Source organism: Saccostrea cucullata, unplaced genomic scaffold (assembly GCF_032062105.1).
Source record: "Saccostrea cucullata isolate Sc308-1 unplaced genomic scaffold, CSIRO_AGI_Scuc_v1 ctg4212, whole genome shotgun sequence".
NCBI lineage: Eukaryota > Metazoa > Mollusca > Bivalvia > Ostreida > Ostreidae > Saccostrea > Saccostrea cuccullata.
The window spans coordinates 53,135-65,980 of NW_026940570.1; the positions used below are offsets into that span (position 1 = coordinate 53,135).

The following is a 12,846-nucleotide window of genomic DNA, read 5'->3' on the forward strand; positions in this document are numbered from 1 at the left end:
AGTACATTTTAGATGAATTTCTAGGAATCTAGCATTATCATATAAGATAACAATCTTAAATCAGTATAATTCAGTCCTCTGAACGATTATTACATAACATGATTTTATCCGTTTCTTTTACGTAGGCGATAAAGCGATTAAGCAAAGGGAAGCTTCAAGCAGAATTAGATGACTTGCAAAAGGAAGCAGGAGCAGGAATCATGGTGTAAAGAGATAAAATAAGATGGTTAATATGTTGAACAAATTTACTGCACCAAATTATTGCTGTTTTTAATGTGTGAAAAAATAAGGTTCTTTGAAAATTTTATTGTTCAATGACATTTTCATGTACATAAATCAGTTAGGCTTTTTAAAGACATAGTGGTTATCCTTTGCTAGGATATAGCATGATATTTAAGATAATAGAAAAGAATACAGCCACGTGTCTTTATAATCATTGAGATATATGTGATGTAGCATTTTATAGTTCTGTATGTATTGTCAGAGGCAACAAAATAACTTACCTTCACTGAACATGTTACTGACAATCTGTTCATATTGACACTAGCAACAGTGTATGGCAATATGTCTTTTTACTGTATTGAATATGCAACAAAATGTAAGTACAATTTTGGGAAAATTGTGGTCGGCAATGATATATGCCATAAAAATGTGCATATTTTGTCATCGAAAATATTTTTTAACGAAGATTATATTACTAGAAGAGAAGAAAGTGAAATGTTTATGGTATTTTTAATGGATTTTAAAAACCATGTTACTTGCACAACTTTTTTTCACAGTAAAATTTAATATAAGCAGTATTGTTATTTTTAAAAACAGATTTTTTTTAAATTGCAGTATTAGAATAAGAAGTGACAATTATGTCTTGAATCATAAGTTGTTTAGATGTCCTATTACTGACCATTGTGTTTTCAGCGTTTTCTCTGAAACCACTGAACCAGTTTTTACCAATTTCGGTATATAGCAGTTATAGGTAAAGGAGAATAGAATTTGTGACTTTAATGACCCCTACATTGTACCCACTTGGGGCCTCAGGGCAGGGACTAAAACCAAAAAAATATATACAATCTTTTAAAATCATTTTCACTCCTGGATATCACACACCCAAACTGTGATTATGATTATAATCAGTTTTGAGCACTCTACGATAATTGAGAAATTAAGGGACGCAGTGTCATGGGTTAAAGTATAGGGCGGGGATCTAATTATTGTATCTTTAAGTGAAAATACAAGAATTGTTTAAAAATCATCTTCTCTACTTCTGGGTATTAACAAATGAGGTTTCATTTAGTTATGATGAGGGAGGATTCCTTAAGCAACCGTAAATATGGAGCAACAATGTCTGCTTTACAGGTATGCACATACATGTACATGTACTAACGAAGCGACAATATGTATACATGAATATACAATTTTTCAGTCGGCATATTGTAGCCAACGATAATACGTTCAGTACGATAATGTGTACAACTACGGGTTAAGATTTGTATAAAGACTGCAAAAATATAACCCCTAAAAATTAAAATAGCTATCATAAGCTTACTCGAGTTAACTATAGTTTTGTTAATTGTCAAAAAAGTTTGTACAGTTGTCAATCAATGTAAATGTATATTAACTGTGGTTTTATACCCCGTAATCTTTATATTTTATTTTTTCTCCATTTTTTTTTTTTACATATGTTTACATTGTATATACAATTGTTTCATAGTCAGAGGCAATACTGTATAAAGGAAGTTTTGCTGCTTTTTCATTTCGCCCCTTCGCCTTACCCCACAACGGCGATTTTAACTCGGGCCGAATTCAAAGAATATAGTTTTTTTTTTTTAGACAAAGCTATTACTTGGCAAATATAAAATTGTTTGTAAGGATAAAAGGGGAAAATAAAACGGGGAGAAAACAAGCTTGGTACAGCTTTACTTGTGAATTCGTATATTTTGTCCAAAATAAACATATTGCTGACATTTAAGAGATATAAAGGTTTTAAAATCAAAATAGGTACTTAAGTAAAGTTTCATCATTAATCAAAGTAAAAAAGAATTTACTATTCAGAAAACTATGTAAATGAATATAAGCCAAAAACTTTCTTTTATGATTATATCAGACAATACTAGTATTAGGTCAAAATTCTTATGAAATTGTAATTTGTTGCTATGAAAATCAAATTTTATTCAGCTTATGCTGGTAATTATCTGCTATTACATTTGTTTAGCCAATGAGTGCCAATAAGTCCAATGATTGCCAATATTTACAAATATAATTTCAATAATTCCTTTATCATACAGCTTAAACATTTCCATTGATTTACGATATCGTATATTGATGATTCAAATTAAATAACTTGAAATTTCCGGTAATGGAAATATTTTCTGTCGATATTGACAGTCTGTCCCAGAAATCTTCGTAACCACATCATTCCCATGAACTTACTTAATTAATAAATTCAATATTTAGTTAAAACAGATATTACCTACCAGCTGCCAATATTAATATCCATCATAAATATAGCCGTTGAGCATTTGACAAGATTTTTTTTTTTTTACAATCGTGCGTTTGATATAGAACGTTTGCATTCAATTAGGAATTCAAAATCAGGAAATACTGCATACATGGAAATTTTCAATTTTTGACTGCTTTTTTCGCCCTACTTACAGGTGGGCATATTTAGAAATTTAGAACGGGTCGAATTAAAAGATCACAGTATAATCTCTTAACCAAAACTGTTACTGGGTGAATTTTAAACGGGGCAGAATTGTTTGTAAGAGTGAGAGAACGAAAATAACAAGGGTTGAGAATAATCCTGTATACAGTACTCGTTTACGAAATAAAAAAATGGACATTGAGCACGAAAAAAATGCATTGTTTGTAATATTCTTTGTAGATCTATCACTATTTGTTACAGTGTATGGTTAACTTTTTTGCATAGAATCAATTTTTAAGCTAATAATACGTCTACAGCTGTTTTGGTATGGGCTTTTACATTTAAGTGTGTTGATTGAGTGGACAACTCTTCCCAAAGAAAGTCGTCCTAAGCACAATTTGTCATTAGTCAAAGAAAACTAGCCGTTGATTTAAAACGACTCGCACACACTCAAATTAACCCCAACCCTAACTCTAGCCAAGAACCAAACAGAGACAAAATCAATCGTATGTTTTACAAGTATTTCATGTTTTGTTTTTGTTTTTGTCTTTGTTTTTTTTTTTTTTTTTTTATTTATTTGCAAATATTCATTTTAATTTGTATCTGTTGTGTACATGTTGGTCTGTATAAGGGAACCTATGATGATTCAAATAACTATATTTTGCTTTTTAAGCTCTACAAACATTCAATGTTTATATCCAGTTCGGATGTGTTAACGTAAAAAAGATTTTCATGAATTTTTTATATCTTCTGAGAGAAAAAAACCCTTTGTTTTAAGTTAGTGTATTGTTCAAATAGAAATTTATATACTTTTAATGAAAGTCATCAACAATATTAAATTCATAATAATAATCTTCTCAAAACTTTATTTATCTAACATATCATCTAACTAAATAATTCAATTAAAACTATTGTTAAAAGGTAATAAGATATTTTCTATGAAAAAATAATAACATACAATTTGTTTATGAAAAATAGTCCATGTATGTTCCAAACTTTTGTATTATCTATGAAACATTTAGTCTTTTAGTTAGAGATTTACTTTACTGCATGTAGGAAAATTCGGTGTATGTTTCTTATTTTATACATGTATTAATGTATATTTTTTATAAAGTCAATAAAATTGTAAATATTTACATTTCCAATAAATTTCCCCTCTGTTCTTTACAAAATAAAATGCAGTATATTTTTCTCATGAACTACATTTGGTATGTATCACGAATAAGCATGGAATATCTCAATTGTTACGTCATAATACCGCTCATGGCGTCAAAAAGTAAAAAAAATATAGTGCACACGGATTTGTTATAAAAACGACAGTTGAATGGCGTAAATTTATGTCAAGTCATCAGAAAAATAATGTATATACATGTATAAGAAATGAATTTAATGATTTGAAGATTCTTGAAGCATATATGAACTACAACGCTTTAATTACGCCGGCATATTTATCATGAAGCGCTAACGCGCTTCATAAAATATGTCAGCGTGAAGCGTCGTAATTCATAACCCCATGAATCTTCAAAAATTAAATTCATTTCTTAATTGTACCGCAAAAAAAATAATAAAACATGCTAAAACTACTTTTTTAAACAGTTTTTATTTAGCAACATCGCCTCTCTTATCTATAGTGTGTCTCATGCAAGACCTAACGTTTGTGCGTTCATGTTCTCTATATTTTAAGGAAAAAATCCAAGATGGAATTTTGCAAGAAAATACTCATGTTTGAAATCGATATGACTTGTCTGAGTGCGTAAATCAGAGCCTGATCTTTGAGAAATTGTGAAAAAAAAGAAACCGAGCAAAATAAAAAAAGAAATTAAAAGAAAGGGGAAAAGATGAAATTCTGTAAAGATCAAAATTATAATAAGATTTTTTTTTGCTAAATATGCAAGGTGTAATCTTGATCTTATAAAAGCAAAGAATACCAGACGTGTGAAAATATGTAAAACTACATATAATATGTAATAAACATGCATGTTAACAAAAGATTATAATTCATAAAGCCTTAAGATGTTCTTCACTTATCTCTAAATGAAACGTTCACAAAGTCACAAGCAATGTTGCTATTACAAACCGGATCCAACGAAGATAACATATATGTTACACGTTTTTCCCTCACATTCCACAACACACATTCTCAGTTGCTCTGCTTTTTTCAGAGGACTGATTTTGTTTGCATTGTTACGAGCTCTTCACTAGAAATCACAAGGTAACCGTTCCGCTGCAAATCTCATTAGACATTCAGTTGGAATGAATGGTGTGAAAACAGCAGCGAAAACCAATCCCATACCCATGGAGAAAATTATGATCTATTGAGCATAATTGGGTATCAAGTAAATTATATTGACATGAAGAAAAAGTTTGTAATGTACCCAAAAGTACAGGAAAAATACACAAAGACGCTAGGTTCAATTAAAAAAAAATATCATCTAATGCAACATAAGTTTAACATGCGCAACGATTAGAATTGTATGTAGTTACCCTATATATTTGGTTATTTAAATTTATTTGAAATATTGTCTATGTACAATGTATTTTCATCAACATAATTGATTCTGGTAATCTTTGAGTTATAATTGTTAAATTTGTTTTACTTCTGATTTAGAAAAAAAGACTACTAAAAGATTTGAAAAAAGGGTCTGCATGCATGTTATATACATTTCGTCAATCTACAACTAGTACAATAAAAAGATGTACATGTATCTATTTGCACAGAGTGTACTATGTAATTTTTAATCTCTTTGTACGACGTACATGTACCTTGTGTTTAAGGTAATCTTATTTTATTAATAGACATGATATTATCATTTAATGAGTGACGTGTGTCTAAAAGGATACAAGAAATCATGAGTACAAAGCAACAACAAAACTGTTTAAAAAGAAATCTTGGCGATATAATCTTTATCTCCGATGCATTTTTTTTTTTAGAAAGGTACTTCAAGATTTTATTCCCCAGGCTATGTTTATCTTTTAAGGCACCTTTCTTAGTTTTGAAGGAAAATAACTGCAAGCTATTTATATGTAGAAATATAAAAACAGAAAACAAAATTTTTATTGCAACTAAAAATAGAGTACATGTTTTTATTATAGATAAGAGCCAAAGATAACAAGAAAAAGCTCTTCATCGATAAAGATGTTCAGCAATTAATGAAAAAGATAATACAAATAGTGAGGTATTTATCGACACAAGGAACTCAAATACGAGCAGACTTTTGCAAGTCTTGGAAATAAAGAAATCAGAATATAATAAATCGACATACATAGAATTGAAGACTTTTTAGTTTGAAGAGGGTTACCTTTCTTTTGCATAAATCCCACTAGGAAATCTTTTTAAAAGAAATACATCATAATTTTTGGAGGAGTATTTTTTAATTGTTTATGACATTAGCAAATTTCAGTATTTTTCTGAATGCATATATAAAAAACAGGAATGTCCAAAAAAAAAATTTCCAAACCATGAGCCAATTTTTATAATTATATTTTAGTCGTTGCTTGTAGAGTTCCATAAATTAACGTTCTACATTGTATAATGAAAAACTAAACTTCAAAACACGATCTACCAAAACTGCTACAGACTTCACAAAGGTTATCATTGAATGTTGGAGGTCGAGAGTTTGGGGCAGAATAATGACTTCAAAATACTTATTGAGCTGAAAACTGCAGGTTACATTTTGAGATATGAAAAGATTTGTCTCTGTATGTATCTTTTTGCCAATTCTTTAACACTTGTTAGAAAAGAAAAAGATGCAACCTCATCTTGTATTTCTCAGTTGCATCAATAAAATCAGTAAGTAATTACACTGTATATTAATGGATATCTAATTCATTTGTCATATTAAGGTAAAAGGGGTATTCAAAAATATTGCAGTAGAAATTAAAGCAAGTTAAGAAAAAGCATTGTATAGTGTCATATTGCAGCTGAGCTTTTTTTCGTAACTGCGTCTTGCACATGCATTTCAATAATCATTAATATATCAGTTTAATTTGAAATGGTTATTTATATAGTGCACTTTCGGCTTCCCTTATTTCTGGAAGAAAAATATGGTTGAGATATATTTAAAGCAAGGAATTTTAATTCAATGTTAAAAATTTATTATAGAAATGAATCATTTATAGAAAAAAATTAAATAAGCTCAGTAAAATTTATTTTCTTAATATAATCTAAAAGATAAACACATTCTTTATATAATCAAATAAAAATTCAAATGGATTGTTCTGAACATTTCATTTTGACTAGCTGTATGGAAGCTATGGTGTTATGTATCCATCTTCATTGTCAACGCTTAGTGAAGTTCCCAATTGACCTAGAAATCAACACGACTGGGAAGAAGCCGCAGCTGGAAAGAATTGCAAGCAAATTAATAAAAGTGACAACAAGCCCATTGTTTATCACTGTTTAATAAATAAATGGGCAAATGCTACAGTTGAGATTGTGCTTCAACATGGTATATCGCAGGTACGGAACGAGTTCTTTAATTATATGAGATATTCATATGTGTTCGATGCTCTGAAGTTGCACTTTTCTACTTTGTTTTAATGAATATCTCATCTTAAGGATTCTGTGCAATGTACAGTTCTTAAAATGCAAGAGTTATGGACAATTTTAAGCACGAATGAACCCTCATTCAACAGAGAGGGATCATTTTCGTACTAGTATCTACTACATGTACATGTAGCTGCGACGCGTGACCTCGATTTATAAGGTGTCTTTAGAAGAGCTGGTCTCAAAGTACCAGAGTGGAATTCGAACCTAAGACGAATGAATCAACTCAATATTCTGGGACTCTAGAGCAGACGTATAATTTATACGATTATACGATCAAAATTTCCACCTGACGTTTCGGAGGTCCGTGTTTGTTCTGTTCCTACTTTTATTTGTTTTGTAGACTTTTGATCTAAAAAAAACTGTTCGTTATTTCCATATTTTTCATATAAATATTGAAGAGGAAAAAAGCTTAGGGTATTTTTCATGTTTATTTTATTGCCTTCTTGATCCCAAGAAGTACACCTTTAAAAAACGATTTTTTTTCTTATTGTTTTACATTTACTGATATTATTTTATATGTAACATGTACCTCGGTATTATTTTATTTATACCCAGACGTATTGAGTGTATTGTGAAAGAAAGTGTTGATATTAACAACAACATTTAGGTTTGTAAATGGTTTTTAAACGAAGCATGAATTCATTTAATGACAATAAGACTTGTTCGACACATTTTTTTTCGTGGGTATAGGGAATTGTTAAATCAAATTTCGAAGTATTGATACAAAAATGATAATAATGTGAACAAAATAGAGACGTTGTTGAATTTTTCTTTACATATTTGCTTCCTCATTGTTAAAAAAAGTTCTGATCAGTAAAACAGACAAATGGAAAAAGAAAATAACGAACAATAATCAAGCTCAATTATTTCTTGAAAGAATACAAAATGATAGCAGAGGAAACTCGGACCTCAAAAAATATTATATTCAGAAAAAGATTGAGTAATTAGCTTCCTTACACCCTCGTATGCTCTTTGACATGGTCGGGAAAAGGAGAAATCTGTAGAAAACTTTAGGGTACAAAAATGGCACTAAATAAGGCAAATATTTTCATTAGCGGACTTGAATGCAGCTTGTTACATCAAGCACCATTCATGACCCTAAGTTGGTTGCGTTTCATTGGCGACATAGAGGTAAATAGATTAAATATCGCGAGAGCTTCGAAGCATTCATTTCGTATGCCAACACCTGATCCCACCTCTGATGTTTCGGGGGTCCGTGTTTGCTCTACTCTTATTTTGTATTGTTTTCTGGACTTCGAGATTGAATACTCCATCTATCTACTAAATTTATTTAGACGTATTTAAATTCGCAAAACATATTCCTTGATACTACATGTACATCTATCTTGAGTGATTGTATAATCGAGTTCAGTATCCACACAAAACTTACAAATCCCAACATGTATCTTATACCGACTAGCTGTCAGCCTACACATACATTTAGGGGTGTTCCAAAGGGTCTAGCCACCAGAATTCCGGGCATTTGTTCACCACCTGCCTTATACCAGGAATAAAGCGGTCTCCTCAGGACCTACGTACGCAAGAGATGCTACAATGCCCGCAACTTACAAATTACCATCGATGAGATGGATGGCTGGGTATAAAAGGAAAAAATTTAATACGCCACAGGGATAAAGACAGCAGCAGCAGGGTCCATCTGATGACCTCATACCATCCCATCTTTAAGGACCTCTGAAAAAAAAATCTGTAAAATCTCCACTCAAACGAACGAATGGCAGAGGTCTTGAAGGAGCACCAATTGGCTGCATACAGACAGCCGAAGAGCCTATAGCTAGAAGACATGGAAATTAGAATATGATTGGACGATCCATAAACTAATTATAACGGGGGCTCAAAAACTTGATCTTACATAAGTTGTAACTTCTTTCCCCTACTTCCACACAACATAACACTTTCACACTATTTATTGAAAATGTTTTTTTACAGATCAACAATCTTGACATATTACACTGTGTAGAAAAAAATAAAAATATCTACAAAAAATAATCTAAGACTACATGCAATTACTCAGCTCACACGAATAAAGCAAATGAAAAAGAATTATTATTAGACAACCAAGTACATCAAAACATAACATTCAAAAGTTTGCTTTTACATTCAATTGTCATACTTAATAATACAAATTGAATCTTTTTTTAAAAAAAAAAAACAACCTGTTTTTTACATATTAATTTACATATATAAAACATAAAATATAATTATTTTTTTTATATTGCAAAGATAAATCATTTGATCTGATTTCCAAAAATTTAAATGATAACTGATTTTCGAATTCATAATGAAATCAAAAACCTTTTAAAAATATTTAAAAATATTTAAAAATAAATAAATAAAATATTTAGGAGATATGCAGAAAAATAAATGCCCTACATCATTAAGTTTAATATATAGACGGGGGAGGGAGTTTACTCCAAATCTAAATTCACTTGTGTACATGTAGGTTTCACTAATGAAAAAAATATGGACGGATTATCTTCTGCCTCATCTTCAAAGAGCACGTCACTGATAATTTCGAAACCATTTTTTCAAAAAATTATTCTTTTTTTTTTGGGGGGGGGGGGGGTCGCCAAAAAACTATGAAACTTTACTCGGATATTTTATTACAATCAAGGATATCATTATTCCTTATAAAAATTGATATTGATGACACTCAGTCAAAACTTAGTAGAAGAAATTACTAGCCTTATCGATGACAAAAAATTCTGTTCATTTTGAGGCTTTTTGTACTTTTATTCGTATGGAGGAACACTTATTAACTTAATAAACAGAAAAGAGGAATATCTTGCAGTGGCCGTCAATTTGTCAAGTCAATTGATAATGTTAAGTTTTCTTTTATTAAATCTCCGCCTTCATATTAAAGGACATCGTGTAATTCCTCATCTGATTGATATTTTGATGTTTCAAAATCGCAGCAGCCGACATGAAAATTAACCACATAATTAGCTTTCAATGTCGGCAAGATTGTTAAAGTTCATAATTAATTTCAAAAACTCTATGATCATTAAAGTCTTAGGCCAAGCTTAAAAGAAATTGGATTATAATATATTAAATAATTCATAAACTAACTCAAACACTCATAAAAGACATTTCTTTGATGGCGTATTTTCACACAACCTGATTCACAGTGCAAATTATTTTGACTTCTTAAAATCCAACAGTCAAAATTTAACTTAACATATAATATATAATTTTATTTAGTTATGAGACAATTAAATGCCATCAATTTATGTTACAACTTAAAATCATTAATACGAGGGTTGTCACAGAAAAAAAAATTTCGATATCATTTGTTTCACTAGCTACATGTTAGACTATGAAGTGAAATATTGGTATACATCCTTATCAATATAATTTGAATAATGCCTGTGATTTTAATTCAATGAAATATCCCTAAAAATAAATTTTCCTCTCAAGTAAAAGAATCTAACAAATAAGCTAAGGGCGCAACAGTGACGACGTCAAAATGTAATTCGTACAGTTTGTGAAATTGTTCTGGAAACTGTGCCTATAATAATATTCATTTAAGAATAAATTCGGCACTGCTTTTAATTTTCTTTTAGTTACTAAGTTTTGATCTTAAATACAAGTGTAACCAAAAGATTGCAGAGTTATCTTTTTAAATTACATTTTCAAAAATTACTGATTATAAACTTAATGGCTGAATTGTTAAACCGCGGCCTACATGTATTTCTCTGACGTCCTGTGCCTGTCTTTTCAATTCGTCTCTGTCCAATTAGTACAATTGCAAAAATTTGAAAACGAAACATTGTTTCTCGTTGTTTGTTTGCTTTTATTACTTTTTTTGTTTTGTTTTGTTTTGTTTTATGTTTGATTTGTATCCGTACTTGCCAACGATTTTACGAACGTGGAGACCTGTCCTTCGGATGAGACAGTGTAGCTCTAAGTGCTGGTACGAAAAAAGATCCCTAACTGCTTAATGGCCCTGAGTGCCGATCATAGGATAACATTTAAAGTTTTCCTCTGGCAAGTGGTTGGTTCTCAATCTGAGTAAAAAATTCTCGAGAGGGACGTTATACAACATACAATCAATAAACCAGTCGTAGCCAAATCAGTTAATTTTTATTAAACTGAAAGATAGATTTAAACTGGTTTCTTAACTGCGAAATGTGAGACGAATAAATTATCGGGTTTAAAAGAGAGTTGACATTACCTGTTAATTGATGCAAAACCAATAAGAGAAACCACGTAAGGGAAATCATATCATCAAACATAAGAGTGACACCAAATGGGCTGGAACACAAAAAGGACTAGGAGGATTTTACTATCTAGTTTGATCGACTTCATGATTCTCTTTTGTTTTATATACTCTATATTTCCAGTGTCAGTGCCACTTGACATATTCATGTATCGTTTCCATACATGATAGATTGCAAGGGCATTGAAAATCAGGATTTATACCATAAAGATTGGAATTAAACAAGATAATATCATTTGTACATTGTATACATTTCGGCCAAAAACTTTTATGTTCGTTTCGACTTTGCCTCTTTCTTGGGAAACTAGTGATGAAAATAAAGAAATAACTGTAGCCCAGCTCACACTATAGATGTAGTATTTTCTATTCCCGTCAAAGAGGTGTGTCCAGGTGTTTTCTGAGAGAACAAAAAACCGATGGAGACTTATACAGAAAATCTGAAAAATAGACATGGTCAAACTCGTTGCGCAACATATATTTTCCAGGATGCACAAAACTAACTCTCCAGAAAATTGTGGAGAGAGCAGATGACATCCACTAATGAAGCAAGAGCATCCCATCAGGAGGTCGCTCACGGATTAACCCATAACGAGATTGTGGTACATGTATGTGTTGTGTCAGAGTTCGGAGCTTCTAACATACGCCACCATTACAAAACCATTTAAGGCCATACCCACAGTCCCTACACTCTGCATTACTATAGGAACAACGGTAGGTAAAAGACATGCAGAAGAATATGAAATGTTTGTCCATTTGTTTGCTGAATTTTCAGCATTAAAATTGGACCAGTTAGAGGAGGTAGACGTTTCCTAATCAGTTGATGGATGCATTGTGACATCTGAGCAGTTCCGTTTGCTCTGTAACGTCGGCTTCAGTACTTGTGGCGAAAGAGTCCTGATAAAAATTGTTTTTTCACTTAGCTATGCTGTGAACATCCTAGGTGTGGTCCATTTGTGCATTGAGTCAGTAGTTTGATTATCTTCTTCCTTCATATTACCAGCAACGGTACGAATAAGTAAGATAATTTAAAAAGATGTTGCAGCCATCGAATTAAACACTTTGCAGTGATCGGGATGCCTGGGTTTGATTCCTATTCTCGGTTCTACGTTCAACCTAAGGCTTTAAAATAGGCAGTGACTATTTCTTCACCAAGCGCCTATTAAAAGAAAAAAAATAACAAGTCCTGCGGATAAGATTTCATATTGTAAAGGGTATGTTTTATTATATTTATTACTTAAATAGTAATAAAATACAGTACACATCGACTTGAATAAAACAAAATAATGCATAGACATGTACATAGTTGTCTCAAGCGGTTTGGGTATGTTTTAGCTGCTGATCTGTAACTTATGGTTTTATATACTAGTAGGTATTTGACTTTGATCGTAACGCATAAGATCCCGTAATGCAAAAAAGGTGCAA

General features: G+C 31.1%; 1 protein-coding gene across 1 annotated transcript in view; it reads left to right on the forward strand.

The window, feature by feature from the left end:
- LOC134255623 (uncharacterized) overlaps positions 1-3,567 on the forward strand; it is a 35,177-nt gene extending 31,610 nt beyond the window's left edge. The window contains exon 14 of the mRNA XM_062738145.1: positions 126-3,567. Within this exon, the coding sequence (XP_062594129.1) occupies positions 126-209 (84 nt within the window). The 3' untranslated portion in view covers positions 210-3,567. The remainder of the gene's footprint in view (positions 1-125) is intronic.
- Positions 3,568-12,846: the final 9,279 nt, after the last annotated feature.